At 39.0% G+C, this 26,394-nt stretch overlaps 1 protein-coding gene across 18 annotated transcripts in view; it reads right to left on the bottom strand.

The window, feature by feature from the left end:
- The window catches only part of dock7 (dedicator of cytokinesis 7), a 70,599-nt gene that overhangs the window by 21,328 nt on the left and 22,877 nt on the right, over window positions 1-26,394 (bottom strand). For 8 of the 18 annotated variants that reach the window (XM_086046372.1, XM_086046373.1, XM_086046374.1 and 5 more), the window contains exons 15-30: window positions 20,392-20,509; window positions 20,218-20,288; window positions 19,340-19,478; window positions 18,562-18,663; window positions 17,486-17,572; window positions 14,957-15,188; window positions 14,433-14,597; window positions 14,246-14,266; window positions 10,156-10,325; window positions 7,796-7,888; window positions 5,324-5,413; window positions 3,176-3,271; window positions 2,918-3,058; window positions 1,517-1,630; window positions 1,019-1,186; window positions 751-890 (exon numbers count right to left, since the gene is read on the bottom strand). In XM_086046372.1, coding sequence (XP_085902498.1) covers window positions 751-890; window positions 1,019-1,186; window positions 1,517-1,630; window positions 2,918-3,058; window positions 3,176-3,271; window positions 5,324-5,413; window positions 7,796-7,888; window positions 10,156-10,325; window positions 14,246-14,266; window positions 14,433-14,597; window positions 14,957-15,188; window positions 17,486-17,572; window positions 18,562-18,663; window positions 19,340-19,478; window positions 20,218-20,288; window positions 20,392-20,509 — 1,947 coding nt within the window. The remainder of the gene's footprint in view (window positions 1-750; window positions 891-1,018; window positions 1,187-1,516; window positions 1,631-2,917; window positions 3,059-3,175; window positions 3,272-5,323; window positions 5,414-7,795; window positions 7,889-10,155; window positions 10,326-14,245; window positions 14,267-14,432; window positions 14,598-14,956; window positions 15,189-17,485; window positions 17,573-18,561; window positions 18,664-19,339; window positions 19,479-20,217; window positions 20,289-20,391; window positions 20,510-26,394) is intronic. The other 10 variants (XM_086046377.1, XM_086046380.1, XM_086046382.1 and 7 more) reach the window with 4 other exon arrangements.

Genomic DNA, 26,394 nt, shown 5'->3' with positions numbered 1-26,394 from the left:
ATTCCCATTAAAACAGTGGAAAACAAGGGGTTTAAAAGTCCCTTCAAAGTACTAGACCCGCGTTACGAGCTGTGTTTTTATGTTTACGTTATGTTACCTTTTATGTTTACCTTCACTGCACATTTTGATAAAAAATGGCACTATTCAAATAAGATAAGAAGAAGAAGATAAGAATGCCTTTATTGATCCCACAGTGGGGAAATTTTATAAATAAAAAACCTGTTCAGAAAGCTTAGCTGGCATAAAATCTCTTTTTTTCAGGGTTTTATATACATTTTAGATATGTTTAATATGTTTAACGTGAGGAAAATGGTAAAAAAAAATGTGCAAATTAGTCTAAAAAAAATGATGTAAAAAAAGAATCATGATAAAATCATGATCGGGATTTTATTTTTTAAAAATCATGGTATGATATTTTTGCCATATCGCCCACCACTATCTCAGTGTATACTTTCATACAGACAAAAAACAGAGGAATTGCATTTTTTCTAATCATATTTTGTCTTGCTAGTGTTCACACCAGTGTTGTTTTACAGAAGCAAATATTGACAAATAAAAAGCATATGCATGTGTAAAGTAGGACCATCTGCCGCACACACGGAGATACTGTACATCATGAAACTTTAGCTTTGTCCGCATGCTTTCTACTTAACGCTTATCGTATCCCTGAAATAATATTTTCCTGTCACCCACGCAAACTCTTTTCTTTTGTCAGTGAATCCTAATGTATGATGTGTTAGATATACTAACCCCTCATTGTCTGGGTCAAGTATCACAGACAGTTGTGACAGTACCAGCCCAGCCATAAAGTGTTGCTCTCTGAAGGGCACAGAGAGTTCAAACATATTTGCTATTTTTTGGTCCTGAACATGTGTGGAGAACCCAGAGCTCTGTAACAAGAGAACGAAGAGTCACACATGTACATGTAAATGTAAATGACAAAAGCACCTCTGCTGTTCCAAGTAGAGCAGTATAACTACAGTTATGTTCTCCTTTTAAATACAATAATTGAACTGACCTGTGAAGTTGCTGAAGAGACAGACGGTGATGGCGAAGCAGGTGGCGTGAGCAAGCTACAAGGCAGGTTGAGGGTGACATAGTGTTCATGACTGCAAACTATTCTCAAGAAATCCAGCCTCAGAGACTCCAATGTCGGGTTTTGCAGAGCATAAACTTTTGTGGACACCTGTTGGGAGGCAAGGCGTGACAGTACTTTAAACAGAGTAGAAAAAATACATTCAAAGGTCATGGTGCTTTGAGATGTTTTACAAGGTCAACTCAATTTAGAGACTTAAAATACTTTGTACACTTCAAACGTATCAAAATACATGCTAAAAGACCATTTCTGTTTTTATCATGGTGTATTTACCTCAATTTTATTTTGAAGATTGAGTTACTTTCAGGTAAAATTACTACATATTGCTGCTTTTGTTGCATACTCCTATCCACCATCTTAGCCATGTGTTATGAGACAATCAATTCATTACACAGTCAAAAATCATAGGTAGGTGGTTACCTGTTTCCAGTAGGCCTTGATAAGGGTGAAGACAAAGCCTCTGTCCATGACCGACAGCAAATCATTGAGAAAGAAAGCAAGACTTGCATTCAATCGCTCAACCAGCTCCAGATCCTGATGACAAGAAGCTCAAGTTGTTATATTTTGCATGCAATGAAATTTACTGAAACCATAGGCGGTGTAATTAATAAAGTTAATGAAGTTCTTGCAAAACAGCAAAAAGAAAACAGAAGCCACATCGTGGCTTCGTTCAGACTATAAGCCCAAATCCTATTTTCAACCCTTCCAAATGGGAAGGCTCGTTCATAGTTTGAACAGTCATAAAGCACATGAAATCCGTTTTTTGTGAGCTGTATTGAAACTACATTCGGGAGGTAGTTTTCATTTCGCGTTTGGACGGAGTGCGTCTGAACAGCTTCAAACACACGGATCGGATTTGACTGTTCGTGACGTCACTCTACGCGAAAAAGGACACAATGCGCCATAGCAGAAAGTGCCAATCAGGGACGTAGTGGGACCGAAATTGGCGGCCGTCATGTGACGACACATAATCGGCGAAAAGGGGTGGGGGGATTTTGTTGTCCGTGCGGTGGAAGGGGTGTTGGCAGACGGCAACGGTCACGCCAAAACATAATCATCGATGGGGGAGGTTGGGGGTTTGGACGGTGCGAACAGCGGCCGTCACGTGCCTAAACGCGGGGTGCTTACGGCGGACGTCGAAGGTGATGTTAAACGCTCCATATGCTGGGCGACGATTGCGTTCTGACGTCGTTGCTACAGCAACCTGTCAGATGGGCCAGAACCCATTTGGACGCTTACTAAAAACAGTGTGGACAGTCAGCCCTAAAAATCAGATTTGAGGAGGAATCTGATTGGAATCAGATATGCCTGCAGTGTGAATGCAGCTGATGGGAAACTTAACATAACACCCAATAGAAGTGTTTAAAAACCTTAAAGCGGAAGTCAACCCAAACATATTTTTTTCAAGAATATGTTCCCAGCAGGCCCACTAGTTGAAACACGGCATTCTGATTAATTTTGCGTTTGTGGAATATAAGTTAAGCAGCAAAATGCACTCGTTTTTAACCATCTCTGGGGCGGCCAATTTGTCTTATGTCGACTGAAAATGACATCACAACTGCTCACAACGACCAATCACAGGTGACCTGTTTTCTGAATCTGAGATGTGATTGGTTGTTGTGAGCAGTTGTGATGTCATTTTCAGTCGACATAAGACAAAACGAAGGCCCCAAGAGACGGCTAAAAAGGAGTGGATTAACACTTATTCCACACACGCAATATTTATCAGAATACCTTGTTTCAACTAGTGGGTAGTAGTAAATCTGAAATCACTTCTGAATTTACAATCCCAATGTATGGATCTTTTTTCCCCATCTTTACCTTCTGGAAACGTGATACAATGTCGCCAGCAATGGTGCTGACGAGCGCTGTAATGTCATCCATAAAGCGCTCCGGGAAACGGTTCTTTCTGGGTGACTCCATGCGTTCAGCGAAGTAGAGGTGATGGATAATGCTCTTCACCTGCGGTTCAAGTGTTTGTCAGAAAACAGAGAAATGGGTTGGCATGTATTTTATAGAGGGAATATTATGACTGAAAGGGCTAAGAATGTATAGGGCTTCCTGATCAGTTTTTCCTACCATAAGCTCAAAGAAAAACCAGGCCTGCTGTAGAGCTCCCTCCCTGACACTTCCACTGCTCACCACCCATTGGAGAGCCAGCTCCTCGTGAAAGAGCTATGTGGGACAGGGATGCAGAGGAAACAAAGTGGATGACATAAAAGAAAAAAAACAAAGAACTAAAAACTAGATATATTGACTGAAAGGAGCTAAGATTGGGTCGCAGCAGTTTTTGGTGCGGAACAGCATGACCATATGCTGCTGTATAGTCATCGCAATTGGCATAGCGTAGTTTCGTATGATGTAAACATTGACAGTGACTGAAGATATATTTGCAAAATATTATTCTGTACAGTAACAACAACTTTGTAACTAGCAGCGGCTAACAAAACAGGTCAATTATTTTATAAAACTTTAAAACCTTATAAAAAGACAAAAAAATGATATTATACCATAGGAAAAATTCAGTAAAAAGGAGTGAAATATTGTCTGACAGCTAAACAACTGCAAATGTGTTTTATTTGTATTAGTCCAACAAAATACGACAAAGATATTAATTGCAATGCTTTCGATAACAAAACATTTTTTGAACATTTGTAAACACTTCAGAACTATTGAAAACGTTTTGTTTTTTTACAGACTACTAACATTTGTATTTATATCCAGGACTTTAAGTCTTAGGGTGCCAAAATATTTGTTGTTTATTATTTAAACCTTTGGAGAGTATAGGGTATTGTAAGTTAAGTGACTAGATGAATCATTGATGGTAATTAAGTAAAATAGCAAAGTGATTTCATCCCATCATTCTTCTTGAAATGTCAGCTTTTATAGATTGGGCCCACATTCTTTCAATAACTGTAGCTATGAACGTTTCTGCATCGACTATTTTCTGCTTGAGTTTGAAATGCCCGACTGTATTTGAATGCACGTCACATCTCACCGAATGAGAGAGATGTAATTTAAGTCATGTTCCTGTTGAATCTGTCCTATGAATCCATCCATTTGAACCACAAAGGTTGAGTGTATTATAAATGATAATACAAATATTAAATCACAAGCATGTGCCTGTTACGTGGTACCAGTGATTCAAGTGCACCACACACTAAATCCGTTTCCACATTTTAAGCTAGCAATCACTTAGTATTAGTTAATAGTTTGAGACATAACCACCCATAAACATGTTGTGTTTTACAACAGTAGTACCAAGAGTATTTATAATTCCACTAAAAATAGACAAGCGAGTAGTCTCTATTGCCATGCGGAGCATGTCGTGAGTGACTCAGTAAATGAGAGTGAGCGTAATGGAAAGCCATCCTTTTTTAAAGTAAATAGTACAAGTTCGGTTAGATGGCCGTTAATGTGGCAAAGTACACATCCAGACTTGGATATTCATTTATTTAATTTACACGCTGTGCGACCAGATGACATTTTTACTGGCGCACACAATGGCCGCATTTGCGCGCATATTGGGTGCACCGTCAAGCCATGGGTTGGGAATCGATGCTTCAGAGAAAATGAATATCCACATCTAACTTTTCTATACTGCTTATCCTCATTCGGCTCACGGGTGAGCAGGAGCCTAACCAAGCTGACTTTGGGCGAGAGGCGGACTATACCTTGGATTGGTGGCCAGGCAATCGCAGGGCACAAACAACCATTCACACTCACATTCACTCCTGGCGACAATTTAGAGTCTTCAATTAACCTCAGAAGTATGTTCTTGGAATAACAGGGGAAGCCGGACTACCCAGAGAAAACCCACATAAGCATGGGGAGAACATGCAAAAGTTACACCCAAAGGCCGGAACCCAGATTCTAACCCACATATTCAGAGTTATGAGGCAGATGTGCTCATCATCTTGGCTCATGTGGTATTACAGAAAGCTAAAAGGATGTTCATTCATGAATGCAAGATGCACATTTTGAAAATAACAGTGCGCAAATGTTCGCAAGACTAAAACAATTTCATGTGCTAGGCAACATTAAATCCATTACAATAATTGTTAAAAGTTTCAAAATAAGACACAGATCAGTGACATTCAGCAAGACGCCACAACCAACACAACAACAGTGACCCATCCAAAGCCATACTGTACATCCACAGACAAGACAAGTGAGAAGGCAAGGAGAGGGTAGGGTGGTTTCCTCCCCCAGTGCAAGTGGCTCTACCTTTTTTGTGGGCAACCGTCCTGTTAAAGTTTGCAAGAAACTGGCGCTCTCTGTGTGCGAAGACATGCGATTGCCACAGCGCTCCATGGCCTATGGGTGGAATGAATGGAACGTGATAACAAAGTTAGTGGAGGAGCAACGGGAGTGTGGGGTTGCACCTTTTCCTCTCAGCATAAAGCAAAAGGTGTCTGGGTCCACAAGACAGACATAGAGACAAAGACAAACAACCGTTTTGCAGTCTCAGAGACATAAACAGACATGGACGCAAAACAATTACAACACTGTACAAGGCTACAAATTTGTAGCGCTGGATTATATAATCATGGCGATATTTCTTTTACTTTTGTAAGGAAGTATGCTAACTCTGTGTTTTGTTTTCAGCTCTTCCAAATTTCGTGCCAGACTTCATCCTTCAGGATAAAGGGGTTTTTGCAGCCTTAAATCAAAAGTTAAAAGCTCACATGCTGCGTTCATTTAGTAGCGACCAGGCTGTGATTTATGATTAAAATATACAAAATAAGCAAATGTTAATGGCAAGTAGAAGTTACGACACATGATAGGACATACAACAAGATGGAAAGCGAAGCAGACAAAAAAACAAATACACAACAGATACTTCCATGCTCCAGTGAAGCAATGAAGGGTTAGTAGGAAGTCAGGCAGGGAAACTAGCAGACGGTGGAGAGTAGACTGTATCTAGAATCGAATGGTATATACATACATATACACATATACGTATATATACATACATATACACACATACGTATATATACATACATATACACACACGTATATATACATACATATACACACACGTATATATACATACATATACACATATACGTGTATATATACATACATATACACATATACGTATATATACATACATATACACATATACGTATATATACATACATATATACATATATATACATACATATATACATATATATACACATATATATACATATATATACATATACATACACATATATATACATATATATACATATACATACACATATATATACATATATATACATATACATACACATATATATACATATATATACATATACATACACATATATATACATATATATACATATACATACATATATACATATATATACATATACATACATATATACATATATATATATACATATATTCATGTGCAATTACTGTACGCTATATGCATACAATTGCCAGACAATGGCTACGTTTACATGGACACATTTGTTCAGATAAAGGCTGGATCAGAATAAAAATGCTTCATGTAAACACCCCACTTGGAATATTCTGACCTGATCAAGCCCATTCCAAACCAGATTTTAATCCAAACGAGGGGTGGTTCATATCAATTGATAATCTGATCGGCGCGCATGAAAACACTTATTCCAAAATTTCGGAACAAACCGTCTTTACTGTGCAAGTCTGTGACGTCAGTATGTATTTCTGTCATTCCCAAACTGTTTTGGAAGCAGAGCGAGCAAAAGACATGGCGGGCACAAGACTGAACTGGTACATTTGCAGCTCCATTAGGAAGCGTTAACGCAACCCAACAGCGTAAATGCGAAAAATACGCAAAAAAACGCAAACATTTGAAGTAGAAATGGACGGAGTGATGTTTTGTTGACAGGGAAGTCGCTATGGCTTATTCTCTTACTATTTCTGGTATATTTGGTCAATTTGTGCACGTCAAAATAATTTATTCCGGTCAAAAGTGTGATGCATGAACGGATCAATATTTTTAGTGTCCATGAAAACAGTGCATCTAATCATAATTTTGATCCGTACTCTTATCGGATTAAAGAAATTTTGTCCATGTAAACGTAGCCAATGTTACATTCCAAATATATAATGTAAATATTGGAATGACTGCTATCCATGTAAGCATACCCATTGTCAAATACAATGCTGCAAAGAGTAACTTCCCCTTACAATATATATAATTGTATAATATGCAATATTATACAATATACAGGGAGAACAAAAGAGGTGTTAATTAACATCACAGTGTATCTCAGATGAAGCACTACATTTACTGTACATGAGTGGGGTGAGATGGGCAATTGTGAAACCCATGCACAGGATAATGGGAGGATTGTGGTTATGATTTTAGTAGAATACCGTAATATTAGGACGTTTTGGTATTGCAAACATCTATATGTGGAGCAAAAGGAAAAACATTTAGCCATTGCTGTCGAGCAACAGGAAACTAAATTAGCCATTTTTGTCATGTCACTAGAGGAACTATAAGGATTACTGAAACCAGTAAAACCAATAAAAATGGATATGCTCATGACACAAATAAAAGGAACATATTTAAAAAAGAAAAAAAAATAGACCCAACGATCAAAGTACACATACAACACCAAAACTCCAAATATGTCAGTATTCTTTCAGTTGAGTATGGTGAGTTGTTTTCAAAGAGAAGCAAAGCGGAGGATCGGGCATTCATAAAACCACCTGCATGGTTTCTGGAGCAGACCCAGGGCTGGATCCCCAAGGGGCACTCTTACAGCCCATGGTGTGAACCCACGAGTTGGACCGGTCTAAGCCCTAGGAGTGCCAAGGTCAAAGGACACAAGGCAGGCAAGAAGCGAGGCAACAAGCGAGCAGCATGGGGGAAGGAGGGGGAAGGAATCACAGGTTAAAGAGGTTCAGAGGTCAGGACTGCTGGATGAAGGGCCCAAAAGATCAGCTGTCAGTTAAGCCCCTATCTCACTGAGCTGCGAACATTTGCGACAGTTGGCGAAGGGAGCAAACTATGCATTCACGTCAGGTAGGGCTGAATGATTATTTGGATTTGCAATGTAGGCTGCGGTTTAAATGGTCATTACTTTATTGACAGCAGAAGGGGGAGGCTAACGCTGCCGCCCTGCCTTTAATTCGCGCTCGCTTTCGACTTTCTTACATGGTTAAAACTTCCCGTGTGGAAAACAAACCCTCAACATGTTTGTGTGTTGTTTATTTTGTGACGTTTTGGCTGCCATTGATGTGTGCCGCCGTTGTCAGAGTTGACTTTGATTTACGCGTCTCCAAAGTTGGAGCACACACACTAAGACGATGGTGAGTGGCTCCTTGCGCCACGACAAATAAAAACGCTTCCGTGCAACATTGTCAAGCGCTCAAATATTAAGAGGATGAATTCGACTGTATGTTTCGGGCCAGGAGAGAGACAAAAAGATGTTTACTAACGAGTCGCCGCCGAGTGGTAATACCTGCTGGTGCTTGAAATGTTGTCATATGTAGGCATTATTTTACTTTTCCTACCAGGTGGCGTGTGTGGTGTTACTAACTGGAGATCAGATAAGTTTTAATTTCATACATGTTTATATACATGTATGTTTTATTTATTTATCCTTCTATATGATATGTTGAGTGAGCGATTTAAGAAGTGCAGTCCACGTTTACAACATGTTTTATGAAACAGAGTGATATGTAGGAAGTGGCAAAACTACTAATTTCTTTACATTATTGTTGTAATCTGCACTTAAGTTTGTGCCTTTACAGTATATTATCAGTATAGTACACTTATGTCTACAGCACACCTGTGTGGCAGACTTATGTTATCTTACCAAACTGCACATCAAAACATTTACCGGTAGTAAGTTTATACCTGTAATTGTAGGAGATAACCTGTCTTTCATATGAATCAATGCTTCATTTTGCTTTGACATCAATATTCTATAATACAAAATAGATCTGATATTGCTTGCTAAAATAAAAATTAATTGATGAAAAATACATTAGAAAAGGACCTTGGGAAATAAATTGCTACTCATGTCGCAATCGCAATTTTTAGGAAAATATTCGCAATTAGATTATTTTCCATAATCGTTCAGTTCTAACGTCAGAGTTTGTCAGGGTTCGTTTGGAGAGGTGTTTCTTGTTGCAAGAACATGTTCAAAATTCCCTTGCAACAAGAAAAGTACAGACTCGTACGTACGTCTGACAAACCTCTGTCGACCGTTTGGCGAACATTGGCGACCTTGAACGAAGCCTCAAGAATTCTAATAAGAACGCAACATTCTCTACCTATACAAACACTCGCAAATGTTCACCGCCCAGTGGGATAGGGGCTTTAAGTAAAATGATGACAGAAAAAAAGTTATTTTCCATTTCTGTACACTTTTGTCTACAAAAGTGCTACTGTATAAAAACAAAGTTGTTCAGAATCAACAGTAGAGCGTACTGAAATTAACAATAGATAAGTGTCATCAGCACATGTAATATCTAAGTTCAGCACAATTGCAAGAGCACTAGTCCAATTATTTTGGGGCTGAATACAGGTAAAAAAAAAAAAAAAAGAAAAAGAAAAGTGCAATACTAATAATAATAGTAATATGAACCCCCCCACAAAAATCCTTAAGATGTAGGACAATGAAAATGCGCACTCACTGACTCAATTTGTTTTCTGCCTTTCACAATTTTAACGCAATGCACAACTTCCCTCGTATCAGGCTGCTGTTACAGCAGTTAGCGAGATAAGATGTCCAAACTTATGTTTACACACTATGTCTAGTGTACATGCTGATAAAATGACCTCAGGGTCACTCTGCGCGTGTAAGGCAGGTGCCTACCAGCATTAAAAAGCACAAAATCAGTGCAATCACCTTGTAAAACCTTTTCTAGGATACAATACAAAGTCAATAGGACATAATGATGTCATTTTTGGTAAACATTCAAATGTGAAGAGCATGTGCAGTAGGAACATGGCAGCTAGAGAATGCAACAACATTATGTAACTAAATGAAAACATTTTCAAGCCTTGATAGTTTGGGCATAAAACGTGTTTGTGACACGCTCATATTTGAAGCGCTTACCTTGCTGCCGATGATGGCGCGAACCTCGTCGTCAGGAGAGGTGGGTGTACCGGAGATGTCGGGGTTGCTGTTGCTAAGGCTACGAGAGCGGTTTAGGTTAAGGCTGGCTGGTCGAACAGCTGAGCGAGCCATGGTGGCATAGTGAACAGAACCTCCTAGCCCTCCAGGGCCTGGGACAACACATAAAGAAAGGAAATTATACTAACTGGGATACAAAGGGTGTCAGAACTCTTACCAGAGGTGGGCATTTTACAAAATGTTGATGGTCCGCCATTCGTCAGCGGCTAGGGTACCCGTCCGTAATTAGTCATTCCCTCATTTTTAGTGACGAACTGAATTGTAATCATCAGTCCGTCGATCAGTCAGTCAGTCCGTCATTAAGTCCGTTAATTAGTCCGTCAGTGATTAACAGTCTGTCAGTGACGGATTGACGAACGAAGTTAGTGACGGTTACATTGACGGATGAAAACCCACTTCCATCATTTGTCAGTGAGTCTATTTTCAAAGGTGTCTCGTCATTCGTCAATCATCAGCAAAATGGGTGTCCGGCAGTGACAGACTGATAGACCGGTCCGTCGGTCTGACGTAATGCCCACCTCTACTATTATCAACATGATACAGTGGAACCTCATGTTATGAATGCCCATTTTTTGGGTACAATTTGAGTTAACATACAAAATCTTCATAAAAAATGACCTCTATTTACGTACTATTTTCAATATACGAACGGTCTTGGCATGGATGGCTCTATGTTGTAATTCTTCTTGCGCTGCATTTCCATCAATGGCAAAGTGCATAACACACTGCTGTGATCTGAAAAGTAATGATATGCCTCCACGGTTGAAGGCGTAAATTGTTGCATATGTAGGCAGAAGTTCCACCTCTGCATTCTTGATGATCCAATTCGACCTTTTCTGTATCTCTCACAATAGATTACCGGCGGTTATATTGAAAGTCTAGCCCCACTAACAAAGCATCATTTGCCATTCGTAATCCCTTGTATGGGTGTCATTGTTGGCTGTAATAGTCGGGGAGAAAGGGCAGGAAACATTCCTTTAGACTCCCGAAAATCATTATAAACCAATAATTTGACGGCCAGTCAAAAGAAAAGTGATCTATCATCGGGAGCTAAGCTCTTGCTATGGTTGCAAGCCACAAAACTCAAACCTTGAAGGTTCATAATTTACTGTAACAGCAGTGCTAATTTTAATTAGCATGTCTGCCTTTTAATGTATGTTAGCATTCAGCTAGCGAACGTTCATTGTTTAATCTATTGTTTTACATGTCAGTTTTGCATGGAACAACAACTTGGAGTGACAAATAGCTAAGTAAGAACGTTTTGCCTCTTACTTGTAGAAGTGGTTGCCAAGTGGCCAACCATAACATATCGTCTGCAATGTATACTGTATTAAATGAGAACATGTGAAGTTCATTTGTCTCCTACGTAACAATAACCCTCTAAAACTGACTTACTACCGCAAGACTATTGTCCACCGACTTGTTCACATGCTGTATATAAAATACTTGACAAGATAAGTTACGCTGGGCATTACTTATTTTGAGTCAGCAATCCAGTCTTACAGTTGGACGTTTATAAGGCTCCAAACCTCCAATCAAATGCAATACAGCTCGCACTTGCCTGAGTGTCTAAAGTCTCTGTGTACTTCTCAATCGCTACAGATTGTCAAAGTCCACTAAAAACTCATGGAAACGTTAAAGTCACAGATACTAATCTGGATATTTACACTTAACAATGTACCGGCGTTTGCAATGAAAACGCGACGCAGCCTACCGCTATGGTCCAACACATGGGATTTACCATTTTTAGCACAAAGGTCGAACCCCTCTAATACAAATCGCTGCTGCGTTTGTGACGCCCCAAAATCATTTTATTTTTGTAAAAAAAAATCTATTTGAAGTGTGTTGTTTATTAAAATGTAGCATCTTTTTAATTAAGAGAAAGAACGGTTACTGTTGGTATAATCACGTCATATAGCCTTGTTGTTGCAGGGTGGGATTTCCACCTACGTACAATCCATATATCTAATAAAAACTGCCAGAAGTGGCAGCGTTAAATGAATGTGGAAGCTGGTCCCATGTTGAACTTTTGCCAAAGATGTAAGTAAAGCGCTAAACAATTAGAATAACTATGAAGAAAAAGGAAGGTGGTAAAAGGAGTGTAATAAGATGTGTTTCATAAATGAGCAGAAAGATCTATGCTCTTCTTCTTGCGTTTTGTAATCAGTTGCTTTGATTTTTATTGCAGACAAATGAGAACGCATTCGCTGGTAAAAGCATAGCAATAAAAATAAATAAATAAATAAATAAAATGATCAAAAGGAAATTGAGTGAATTAATCTTTTAAATGACAATGTGACATCCCAATTTATGATTTTTTTTTAACAGAAAAGGCAGGTTTTCCTAAATTGGTATGATAAAATAAATTAATGAATTTGAAAAGCAAAAGACAAGAAAAAACACTTGAATTGGATATTCTCCATGTTATTACGGAAGAAGATTTTTTTCAATGGAGGAGCTGTAGTCCTCTTCCCCTTTTTCCTCTCCTTTGGTAAAGAAATAGTATTCATGTTTAAGTGTTTTATTTATAATCAGGGGTGCACATAAGCGGTGTGCTGGTGCGTCTGAGCCCTGCTTTTGCACACTAGAACAATGCAGCTCAGTCAATCATGACTGCGGTTAGGCTATGCATTCCTCAATTCGAAGTCAAGTCGGCCACAACGATTGCTTCCAAGGGCCAACCCCAAAATAAAAGCTGAGTAAAACATACAGTCCTACTTGTTGCGACTTTATTTTTAAGTTGATCCTCGTGGCGCGTTGCATACCGTATGAACTGTTGTTGTGGTAGCTGGTTTTACTGGGCCAGCTCCGGCGCTAACAGCTACATTCGCCGTTAGGAGGCATAACGGGACATAGGAGAGCCACCGGCAAAACGGTTCTCCCCGTGTCACTGTGCCGCAGCTCCAACGGTCTGTCAAAATATGTCCTTGCGGTCCGTGGTGCGAAAAAAGATGCCCTAGAAAAGTATGCTAAACTAGCTGATCATCTATCTGACACTGCAAGTCAGAGGGGGCCAATTAATTTTTCAACGGGCCATGCAACTAAATTGTGTTGAATATGAATGTATTGTATTTTTATAAAACAGTTAATTGTTCCGTTTTAAGCCATTAAGGCCTAAAGCGCCTTCGATCAGCACCTTCCCAAAACCTAAGGTCGTCTTTGGAATTACCCTCGAAAACTTGAAGTTTTCCCAGAAATTAAACACCTACAAAATAATTAATATCTCAGCCCCTGTAGCTGATGGAAACATAATAAAAAAAATAATTTGAGAGCTTAGACATCTTCATAATCTTCATGGTTTTAATTGAAGGTGTAAAAATAAAGTGTCAGTGCAAAAGAAGCACTATTTTTCATTAAAAAATGGAGTGGTAATGACCATCTTCTATTCTGTTACAAAGGCGTTAATATTGTCATTGTCTAGAAACATACATCATAACCAAATATCACGTTCGACTGGTTCCACTGGTTCAAAGTCCACAAGCGCGTCGTCTTTTTCACTGCCGTCACTTATTTCAAAGATCCCGCGGTGGACGGCGTCCGCCTGTTTATAATAATGTGTTTTCAGTTATTTCATATTGTATTATATTCCTTTTAACCACACACTGTTAAAAAAAACAGTTTGGGACTGGAACGGATTAATTGCTTTTCCATTCATTTCAATGGGAAATATTACCTCCATTTATGAAGTTCCAAGTTACAAATGGGCTCACGGAACCAATTAAGCTCATAACTAGAGGTTCCACGGTACATGTAAATATGGACTTGGTTAATGGTTAAATGTTTTTTGGATTCTTATCACAGAAAGTGGGTGTTTAAAATAATGATGTAAAATGCCAATTGTATTTGATATGTGATACCTTCAGGATTCAGCTATAAAAAATAATATACCATGTTTGATTTAAGTAACATAATAACCAAAAAAAACCCACCTTCAACAGTAGTAATTAAGAAATCCAAAACATTCTTACGGATTGCAAAACAACTACAATATCTATAAAACTGTGATATATACCTGTTAAGGATGATTTGATGTCTTTAGCAGGCAAACAGAAGCAAAATTGATATGGGAGGAGAAAGGAAACAGTTGAAAAAAATAAAATGTAACAAAAAAGAAAAATATGACAGATGTTTGAAGAAAGAAAGAAATGAGATAAGCAAAGACCAGAAGACATACAGTTAAAGATTGTATAGTGAAATACCTGGCGAAGGTGAGTTGGGGTCAGTGCTGGGCAACCGGAAGACATAGTGGATGTATGAAGAAAGCAGGCTGTTGCGGCCATGCATGTCCTGGCTGGTGTCCAGGTACTTATGGAGGCGATTTACAATGGCTGCCATAACCTCAAATGATGACTGACCAAGATTCACTAAAAAGCACAAAAGCACAAACAGATTTAGACACAACTAACACACAAAGTACATTGATACAATAGACAAGTGTGAAATAATGGCCTCATATTACATCGTTGGGATCAGTCATTTCCTTATTTTTACATGAATGGTGTTTCCGCTTTACAGCCATCGCATTAATGTGAAAATTAAAAAAGTTTCCAACACACAAGTACTCAAAATTGTTACCGCTGAGTGCCGGTCTTCCCACTTAACAGTAACCGGAACCGAACAAGTTCAAATGTGAAAGGTACCCTAATGAATTGTGTACTATTTTCAGTCTTTTTATATTTGTCATTTGCATCTTTAACCAGTGCCAAATCAAGGAGTAGCGTACCAATTTGTCCAGCAATGACTGGAGGTCGGACCACAAGCAACACCAACTTGTCAAGTAGAAGGTGAAGAAATCGAACAACTGGCTCCAGCTGGGAAGAGTTCAGTGCTGCTATGCTGGACTTCAGCTCAGCTTCCAGGTTGTTTTCCATGATTCGCATGTCCCCTATCCGGACTGGGAACATGTGCTCATCCAGCGCATGCACCAATGCAAAAAACTTATCCAAGTACTGATCCTAGAGAGCAAGGTTTAACCAGACAAGGTACGGTAAGGACACAGAAACATGGGAAACACTGAAAGAAGTATACAGGAATACATACAATGAAAATAAGGATTACATTTCTGAAGCAAAAAATGTAGTTGGACAGTAGGGTTCAACTTTGCCTTTAACTGTGAGTTGGGTCTGTAGAAAATGTACTTTTAATGGCTTGGATATAAATAGTTGGGTCTCTGTGTGAAATTAAACAACCAAGTAAACCTTTTATCTGCCTATTCCTGAAATGTTTCTGTGAGCAAGCCATTCTGTATATTGTTCATAATAACCACCCATATCAAAACGACACAACCAGCTAGGCTGGACTAAGTTTCAGAGCCACTTTCAAAAAGACAAGAGAGAATATGGAAACATGATCAAGTCCAATCTAAAAGGTCAGCAGGACTGCACTGACTTTTGTTGGATTTACGGATTAGCTATAACTGATTAAGTGCTTTGGTTGAGTTGTAGACGTAGTGGAGGTGGGGGCATTTTAGTCGTGTCTGCTTGACAATGTGCAATTTCATAGCTTAGTCCTGCCTCCACAAGGGGAAAGAATAGTGATCGACCGATTATCAGATGGATCGATTATCGGGGTTGATATTTGGCAAGAATCGGAATCTCTCTTTATTAATCCGACAGCCAATATGGAATCAATTGGGTTAGTGGCTCTCATGGTCGCAGCGTGCCTGCATCTCCTATGACTCTGCAGCACTGGCTCGCCCACAGCAACATCTGATTGGTTGATAGTGCAGTGGGTAACAGCCAATCAGCAGTTAAAGCTGCATGTTGCCCCGAGGGTTTGCTCTGCCTCTCCAGACCCAGGCATCGGGAGAGGAGAAAATATCGCGAACGGTCCAGTGAGCCAAGGTAAGTTAAGGCTGCAGACCTTACTGCGATTGTAATAAATCTCAGTCTCAGTCAGTTTATTCATCTTTACTGTTTCAATCGAAGACGTAAAAATAAAGTGTCAGTGCAAGAGAAACACTACTTTTAATTTAAATAAAAATCGAGTGGTAATCACCATCCACTTTAATGTTACAAAGACGTCGATATTGTCATTGTCTACAAACATATATCTTAACCACATATCATGTTCGACTGGTTCTACTGGTTCAAAGTCCACAAGTGCGTCTATATCACTGCGGTTGCTTATTTAACAACTCCCGTAACCGCGGCGTCCGCCATTAAAACTCGAGAGATTTCCAGAACATCCTCCACGGGTTTATTACACCGTCTCATGTATATTCTGATGCATTTCATTGGTTAAGAGACAGAGGATTAAATAATAAATAGAAAATGACGTATACACTCTCCCGGATTCAAGTGTAGGAAGAAGCACAGCCGGCTCTAGAGGTTGAAACGCGGTTATGCGCTCCCGTCCTTAATGGGTTAAAGATGGTGCAGAAGTTGATAACAAAGCACTGCAAGTTAAAGTCAATAATGTCTGTGCCTGTTTCATTACTTTATACCACAGAAAGACAGTATGACGAAGATGGCAGCTGCATATGGGACACAGGAATACCCACAAAAAGCAACGACGAGAAAACAGTCGTGTTAATGAGATCAATTTGCTGCTGGCCAGTGGCTGCATTCAGGATGCACTTTTTTGTTTTTGAACTTTAAAACAAAGATAAATGACATGTGAAAGATGAACATTTCTGTTACAGTATATTGCATTTTTGGAAAACTACTACTGTAGTAAACTTTAAGGAGATATTTAATTGTTTATGTTTTCATTTAACTTCATAGGACTTGCTGCTGAGCCTGGAAGCTCCCTGCACTTTTTGTTAGAATTTTAAAACAAAGTTGTCTTTTTTCTAAGATCTAAAAAAACGTTAATATGTTGCCAATAAAAAAAAAGCTGTTTAATAAGCATGTGCTTGAAAATATTTCAACAGTTAAGGACTGGAGTTTTTATCAGTCAAACATTTGACGCCAATTCTTTCCTTTGGCGAATGAATATCGGCTGCAAATATCAATTATCGGCCTCCTTGACTACGAATAACCGGCATCGGTATCTGCCCTGAAAGAAGAATATCGGTCTATCGCTAGATAAGAATCCATGATGACTTTAAGAAAGTACATCAGAATAAGGACCAGTAGTTTACGAGCAAATTAATCCGTGTTTTTTTTTCCACTGCCAAACTGACAGACATTGCAGAAGCTGACCAAAAACAAACTTCTGGCTTGTGTTTGGTGAGATGCATACACATTGGTGGGAACGGAGATGTGATAATGTTACTAAGCCAATACTGTATATTAAATGTATAGATTACCTGTGTATGGATAGTTGAAACGGCAACTACCTCCACATTGAATACCCCACGATGGTTGTCCACCCACTTCATCCCTGGAAGAGGAACCTGAAGTCCAAAATAAAATCTGATTGTGTTCGTCTCCTAATGTACTGTATAGTAAATTGCTTCTGCTTATTTATAACAACCATGTAAAGTCAGTCACAAAACTTTCAATCTTAATTAGCATGAAAGAGAAAGCTGTATAAATATCTAATATTCTGGAAATACTCATGTTGCATATTGTATAGCTCAGGGTTTATCTGCACCAAACTTACATCATTGTCTACACTTCTTATTATCATTAGGGTCATGGGTGAACTGTAGCCTCTGCCAGTTGATTTTGACACCCTGAAATCATTGCCAGCCAAGCAAGGTACATATAGACATAAAAACATTCATACTCACATCCACATTCACAGCTATGGACAATTTAGAGTCTTCAATGAACCTATCATGCATGTTTTTGGAATGTGAGAGGAAGTTGGAGTACCTGGAGAAAACCAACGAAATCATTAGGAGAACATTTAAATTCCACACAAAATGGCTGGAGCCCCCGGATTCTGACCCCTAATCTCAGAACTGTCTGGCGAATGTGCGAACCACTCGTCCAACATGATCTACATCATTCATTACATCATCCATCCATCCATTATCTATACCGCTTATCCTCACAAGGGTCGCGGGCATGCTGGAGCCTATCCCAGCAGTCTTCGGACAGTAGGCGGGGGACACCCTGAATAGGTTGCCAGCCAATCGCAGGGCACACAGAGACAAACAAACATCTGCACTCACAATCACACCTAGGGGCAATTTAGAGTGTCCAATAAACCTACCAAGCATGTTTTTGGAATGTGGGATGAAACCAGAGTACCCAGAGAAAACCCACGCGGGCACGGGGAGAACATGCAAACTCCACACAGGGAGGCCCGAATCGGGATCAAACCCACGACCTCTGAACTGTGAGGTGGACGTGCTAACCAGTCGACCACCGTGCGCCGCCTCATTACATAAATGAAATATTTTTAATTATTATTAACAACCGTTTAATTACTTACATCTGGTGAAAGTACAGAGTAGGACTGTGGTGGTTTTTCCAGAGACACGGGAAGACAGAAGTGCCCTGTCCGCAAACGTCCATTCTGCAACATGGGAATCCACTGGAAAAGAAAAAATATATATAATATGCTTATTACTTAAAGAGAAAGTCAACTCAAACACATTTTGTTCCAGAATATGTTCTATGCAGGCCCACAAGTTGAAATACGGCATTCAGATAATATTGCATTTGTGGAATATAAATTAAGCAGCAAAATGCAACCACTTTTAGCCATCTCGGTTGGTGACCATTTTGTCACTTCTGTCGACTGAAGATGCCATCGAAGTTGCTCCGGGCTCAGATAACGACCAATCACGACTCACCTGTTTTCTGAAGCTGAGGCATGATTGGTCATTATATGAGCCCTGAGCATCTGTGATGTCAGCTTTAGTCGACAGAAGTGACAAAATGGCCACCCCCTGAGCTGGCTAAAAACGGGTGGATTTCTCATACTCCATACTCCACAAACGCAATATTAATCAAAATGCCGTGTTTAGACTAGTGGGCCTGCATAGAACATATTCTGGAAAAAAAATATGTTTGAGTTGACTTCCTTTTACTAAACGTATTGCGCTGCAGCATACAACAGCTTCAAAATATATGCCTGTAGTTACTTCCTTTACATGGAATGTGTACAATTAACCCCAAAATATGAAGAATCTGTGAGTTTGTCTGTTAAGAGAGCACCAACACTTCTGTATCTGTGGGTTATCTTTACTATACCACTGTTAACCTACCGTGTATCCCACAGGGGTCTCCAGCAGTGTGTTCTGCTTTTGCTGGCAGCTGACGTGGTAGAAGGTGAAGAGAATGTGGTGGTGGTCCGATAGGGAGGCAGGAAGTTTGATCTTGATCTCATCATGAAAGTCAGGAGATCTGATCAAAGGTATTAGTGTGATGTTTAAAGCTGACGTCTAATTCACTAAATGACCTTAAAATGCATCAAAACATTGATGTATCACAAGGAAGGACATTTGGTTTGACTCTAGAAAGTTACAGGTGCGCCTTATCTTTTGCTGGGGATTGAAATTGTAGTAATAAATATGTATTGTTTCTGAGTCTGTTCATAAGAAACAGAGGAACAGAGAAAGTCAAGTGAAGCTGTAACCACACTTTTTAAAGTTTCATGGGAAAGACACTTTCTCTGGCAAAAATATTCAAAAAATACACAACGCAAATCAAGCACAACATATGACTAGACTCGCTTCAACAAATTTCACAGGGTCACTATGACTTTCTCACAGGAACAAACATTTAGGTTTGATAAAAAGCAAAGCCACTGGTAACCACAAGTGTTTTTGTAACCTCGACCGTTCTTGCTATCCGAAAGTAGTGTATTTGTATGAAACAATTCTATTCGGTTCTTTGTTTGAGTAAAAATAGATTTTAAAAAAAAGGGGGAGGAGGACCCAGAAAACAGAAAAAAAAACTATGAGAAAGCATTTGTGCAATCAGAATTTAACTGGAAATAATCTGAACATTTTAGGTATCAAATTAAAGATACAATGAAATTAATTAATTCAAAGTAAAGTGGGGGATAAATTAATTCAAGCAATACATGAATCATGACAACTTAAGTAAACATGGCTAAAGGACAAAACACATTCACTCTTACCGATTGTGGTAGACTACAGAAGTATAGGCCTCTTTGTAGAAATCAGCACAGCTCGACTTCCCAAATATCACCTGGGGATGCAGTGAAGTGTTTGAGGAGCTGCATTACCTAGCTGTATATATGGTGAAATTCTAAAACAAAAGCAGAGCATGCTACTGGTTCATCTTGGCATACCTGCATAGCATTATTTGGATCTTCTCCATTCATGAATTGCACTTTGACTGTAATGTTGCGGGCTGAGCCTTGGCGATTGGCAAAGTTAAGACTCTGCGGGTTCACATACAGCAGATTTCTGCAAAATGTGCACAGACAAAATACTAAAAATACACAGGATATACAAGTCATATAAATTAATTATTTTTACAATTTTCTTGAAAACAAATATTTGAGTAAAAACTCCACCATACAAACATGGACAACAGAATTTTGATATTAGACCATCAAACTGAACCTGTACCCTGCTCTTACAAATACCCTGGAACAATAGAATGCTTATTTATATCATCTCTAAGATTAAACATTAATGAAATCATTTTAGTTACAAAGAAATACAATATGTCAACACTCATTATACATTTTTTATGTGGACGGGAGAACAGAAAATTCTTGCTTTTAGATGATCAATATCTAATCTACATGTCGCTAGTAACTACATTTCTGATAACTTCATTTTAACGTATAAGAGCTGCCATTTATTCACCTGCGTCTTTGCACAGAACCCAACATAGCGGGACTTTGCAGGGTCTGCATACATACTGACACACAAACACGGCTTCCCGCATAACGATAAATGTCTTATATGATGTCGACCGTGACAATTGCTTTTCAACAGTGGTCCAAGAAAAACGTAGACAATTCCTATCTTTAATAGGGAGTGAGAAAGGGAATCCTGCCGTCTATGTTATATGATAGAGGTACTATAAATAATACACTGGAATGTTGAGGGATATATAATTCATTTCAGGTATATAATTCAAAAAGTTAAACCCATACGCAGTATTCTATAGATTTATTGGCCACATTGAGAAGTATGCATTGTGTTTATTTCTTAAAGCGGAAGTCAACCCAAACATATTGTTTTCAAGAATATGTTCTATGCAAGCCCACAAGTTGAAATAGGGCATTCTGATAAATATTGCGTTTGTGGAATAAGTGTTAATCCACTCGTTTTTAGCCATCTCTGGGGGCGGCCATTTTGTCTTCTGTCGACTGAAAATGACATCACAACTGCTCACAACGACCAACCACGGCTCACTCAGATTCAATAAACAGGTCAGCCGTGATTGGTTGTTGTGAGCAGTTGTGATGTAATTTTCAGTCGACATTAGACAAAATGGCCGCCCCCAGAGATGGCTAAAAATGAGTGCATTTTGCTGCTTAACTTATATTCCACAAATTTAATCAGAATGCCATGTTTCAACTAGTGGGCCTGATGGGAACATATTCTTGGAAAAAATATGTTTGGGTTGACTTCCGCTTTAATGATAAAAATCCCTAATTGGTGAATGTCGTAAAATGTGAATATTGTGAAAAAGTTCATTATACAACACTTAACTACTGGTGTTGCACGCTAGTCACCTTACTACACGAAACTCATTAAATTCTTCATATTCATTGATTGATTGGGTCCTGTGTAAAATGTGTAATGCAGTACTTATTTTTTTGAAATTGTGGATTGAGTTTTTTGTTTGCTGCAGGCTATAATGATCAAAATTAGGAGACATAAATATTTCACTCGGAGTATAGTGTATCTCTGCGAGTTGTGCCTTTTGCAAAGAACTTTTGAAATAAATTACGTCTTCCACAGTACTCAAATTTATTGAGATGCACCTGAATACAGCAACATGTATTAAGTCCAAAATTGGATCAATATTGGAATTGACAAGAAAGTTCTTTGTAGCAAAAAATAACCATAACAAACCAGCACTATTGTGAACAAACGCTTTGAAAGGAATGTGATTAAAATACCCTTAGTGGTTTGAGTATTGAATAAATCCACTATACATGTCAGGAGGGGCAGGAGAATAGGAAGTGCAAAGTAACCTAGGATCAGCCAATAAACCGCAGTGACGTAGTTGAATCAGTTGGGGATGACTCCACAGAGATCACAGCTGGAAACACAACTTCCAAAGAAGCATGGGAATGTCTTTGGTCTTCTAAATTGATGGTTTCTCATCTGGCGGCCTGACAAAGTACCGGTAGTCTAATCAAAATAGGAGAGCTTCCCATAATCAAAATGTGGCTCTTAGTCTAAAAACATAAAATACACACAGAACAGTGCTGGTTCTAAGGCAATTAGATGCATACCGGTACTTTCCAAGTGTTTTGTGTGAGTTTTTCCCCATAAGTCAAACTCTTATGTCAATTTTGCACAACCATTTTGACTATACATTTTATTATTCAGACACAAAAAAAAATCCAAGATTTCTTCTCATGAACCAATTATGCTTGTTCATTTGGTATTGTTTAGTGAAAAAAACAACAACGTATGAACGCAACTAAGGAGTATCACACAGTTACCTTTTCGGTTTTGTTTTCCAACGTTAAAGCGGAAGTCAGCCCAAACATGTTTTTTTCAAGACTATGTTCCCAGCAGGCCCACTAGTTGAAACACGGCATTCTGATTAATATTGTGTTTGTGGAATTTGAGTTAAGCAGCAAAACCCCTTTCTAGCCATGCCAGGGAACGGCCATTTCTGTCAACTGATAATCACATCACAACTGCTCAGGGCTCAGTTAATGACCAATCATGGCTCAGCTTCAGAAAACAGGTGAGCTGTGATTGGTCGTTATAGCCACGAGCAACTGTGATGCCATTTTCAGTCGACAGAAGTGACAAAACGGCCGCCCCCAGAGATGGCTAAAAACGGGTGGATTAACTCTTATTCCACAAACGCAATATTGATCAGAATGCCTTGTTTCAACTAGTCTGTCTGCATAAAACATATTCTTGAAAAAAATATGTTTGGGTTGACTTCCACTTTGAAGCAGATGTTTGCAAATGTCTTATTTTGATTACCGGTGAACAGAAAAGTGCTTTCATTAAGACTACAGAAATCAGAGAATGATTTCTGTTGGGAGACTGAAATCAGAGGATTAGCACAATTTTAAAGTTAAACAATGGCCCTAAATGAATATTACTTGATTATTAAACTAGTTGTCCATTGGTTGGATCATCGATTAATTTTTACAACTCTATTACATGCAATACATTTTCGTTCGAGGAATCATTATGTTCAGTTTTTGTAAGTGCAGTGTTAGTATTGACACAATGCATAGTGTTACAGTGGCATAGAATTATTGTTTTTGCGAATTGAACTTCTGCTTTGTTTTTATCGGCCACTATGGTGGCACCTGGAGAGCTAAGTTATGTTTTGAGGTGGTAATTGGTGTGAAAAGATTGAGAAGGACTGCATTTTGAGAAAAAAAATAAAATAAAATTACGATCTAAAATTTGTGATTTTACAGGGTGGCAAGGGGTGGTAGTTGCCACCTTTACCAAATACCTTATAGACAGTATAAACATTTTAATCACTCGTTTAGAATTCACTCCCACTCCGACCCCCCTCCCTTGAACAACAAAATGGTGGCGTCCTACCCTGCCACCAATTAAGGAACAAAGTCAAGAGCATTTTACCTTTCGTGTTTAATGAGGTGCCACAGTAGGGGTAACTGTCTAGACTACATCGAGGCTTGCTGCCTGGCAGAGCTGGGCACTTGACCATTTTTTGCCGGTCCGGCCGCAACCGTCCACCCTTGACCTGGGTACCCTTCCGGCCTCGCCCTTCTGCCCCCTATTCATAAAACTTATAGGGCCCCGACCCCGTTCCGGCCTTTAACTACCCCCCCCTTCCCCTCAATTATTTTAAGGCAACATAATGTAAAAAAAAAAAAAAAAGAACAATTATTAATTGTTAATTATACAGTTAATATTTGTGGAAAGGATTTCTGTGTAGAATTTATAGATTACTGTATTTTAATCATTGAAAATGTGTTTTACTTGATCCAATGCAATACAGTTAAAAATACAATATTGCTTGGTTTAAAGAACTGAAATAAATTGTATACCATTTTACAAATTCATCTATCTCATGCACTGATTTGCATTTCCTGGCTGACAGCCAATCAGGTGTCACTTTCACCACTTTGCAAACAGATGACAGATTCATTAAATTCATATCTAAAAAGCACCATGACACAAAATATATGAATTTGCCACAATTCTAAACACTACTTTTTAATTTAGATTTGTTCTCACTTCCACCATGAATGTGCTAAGCAAAATTCTGGACATTTATGCACTCTACTTTATGAAACCATGACTGAGGACCGCACAACTAACAATGACCTCCTTGCCATGTTAACATACGCATACCACCGAGTAGGCTGAGATGATATTTGGCCGCCTTGTCGCCACGTCACAGTCATGAGGGCCGATTAGTGGGCCGGGCTGAAATCCACTTCCGGCCATGTTGGTCAAGCCTTTTTTAAAAATTTGTCAGCCCCCAGCCCCCGCCCCAAAAATGGTCATCTGGTCACCGGTTTGTCACCAGGACGTACTGCCCGGCTCTGCTGCCTGGCTATACTAAACAATATTTCGAAAAAAAATACATTGTAATGTCTTCCAAGGATCACCGGAGACAGTAGTTTAGTCAGTAAACTCATGTTTCTCAAGTTCAAATTCAAGTTAATTACAACATATGTTACAGTGTTCTGTTTCAGGTTAAAGGGACACTTGGATGAGCTTAACATTGGCACTTATATAATTTGCATATTTGCAAGGTTTGCATATAAAAATGACATCGGAACTAAAATGCCCCCCTCAAAAGACTCTGTAGTGATTTAAGGGCTTTAAGGACGCCGTAGGATAACAGTACAGCTAATAGCAACAACTAGCTTCAGGCCATTAAAACAAAAGGCATTATCACAACAACATTAGCTCCTTACTGGGGTTGCCTCCCAAGCAGTCGCGTGCGTTGTCCGACACCGCGGAGTCAGAGTGAGGTAAGACCACCGGGGGTCTTGAACGTGCGCAACAAACTCCACAGCCGAGTGTGGTTGCATTGGAACGCACCATTTCAGCTGTTACGTTCCATTGGCCGGCGCGTTCCCGGTCAAAAAACTGGGGCCATTCCTCATCCAAATAAATTTGCACGTCTACTCATTCCCACTTCAGTCTCTGTAAATATCCTGATTGGTGTTAAATGACTCTGCTCGTCCTAACCATGATCAGCAAATAAGCTGTTTTGTTTTTGGGTTTTTTTTTAAGCAAAGAAGCAGTGTGCGCTCATCCCAGCATAAATCTATGTAGCTCTGCTCACTTCCACATTTCCTCAATCTCATATAAATCAGCCACGGAGAGGTTAATCCTTTTGATATGCTGAAGTGGTCATTAGTAAGCATGTTCACATACATTTTGATGCCAATTGATCGTCGTTTTTGGACATTATATGCAATGAAAGTACAATGATTTCCAATGAAGAGTTTGGAATCGGTTACTCCCGTGACTCCAGCCGAACAAGGATAGAACGGCAGGGGGCGCGGCCATTCTCCTCATTAACAATGGGCATTATTCACGGAGTCACTTATTTCCTAATTTCTCCCAAATGTATTGATAAAATATAAAATGACAACTCTTTTCATTTTCCTGATCAAAAAATACATGAAATGAACTTGTTAGTGAAAACATGGCCATCCCGGCCCTACCGTCCCTTTAATGTATATCTCATTTTCATTTAGTAGATCAATTTAATAGTTTGAAATTATATATAATAGTGAAGCAACACAAAACATTTTGGATGAGTAAAAGTTACATTAAAGGGGAAGCCATAATTTGCTTTACAATAACATGTTCCATTGACCCCCAATAGTCTAAACATGGCTTTCTGATTAATGTTGCATTTGTGAAATATGAGCTAAGCAGCAAAATCCACCCATTTTTAGCCTTCTCGGGGGGCAGCCATTTTGTTGTTACCTGAGCCCTCAACAAATGCGATCTAATTTTCAGTCGACATGGCTGCCCCCTGAGATGGACAGATTTAGGTAGATTTTATTGCTTACCTCATATCCCACAAACAAAATATCAATCAGAATTCTGTGTATAGAATAATGGGGCTACATAGACGTTAAGCGGTTTAAGAGTTGTTTTTTCCGTTTCAGGTGCATACCTCATTTTGA

The sequence above is a fragment of the Filicampus tigris genome, chromosome 12, assembly GCF_054856515.1.
Source record: "Filicampus tigris isolate MCC_2025a chromosome 12, RoL_Ftig_1.0, whole genome shotgun sequence".
Lineage (NCBI taxonomy): Eukaryota > Metazoa > Chordata > Actinopteri > Syngnathiformes > Syngnathidae > Filicampus > Filicampus tigris.
This window is presented reverse-complemented; position numbering and strand designations above follow the sequence as displayed.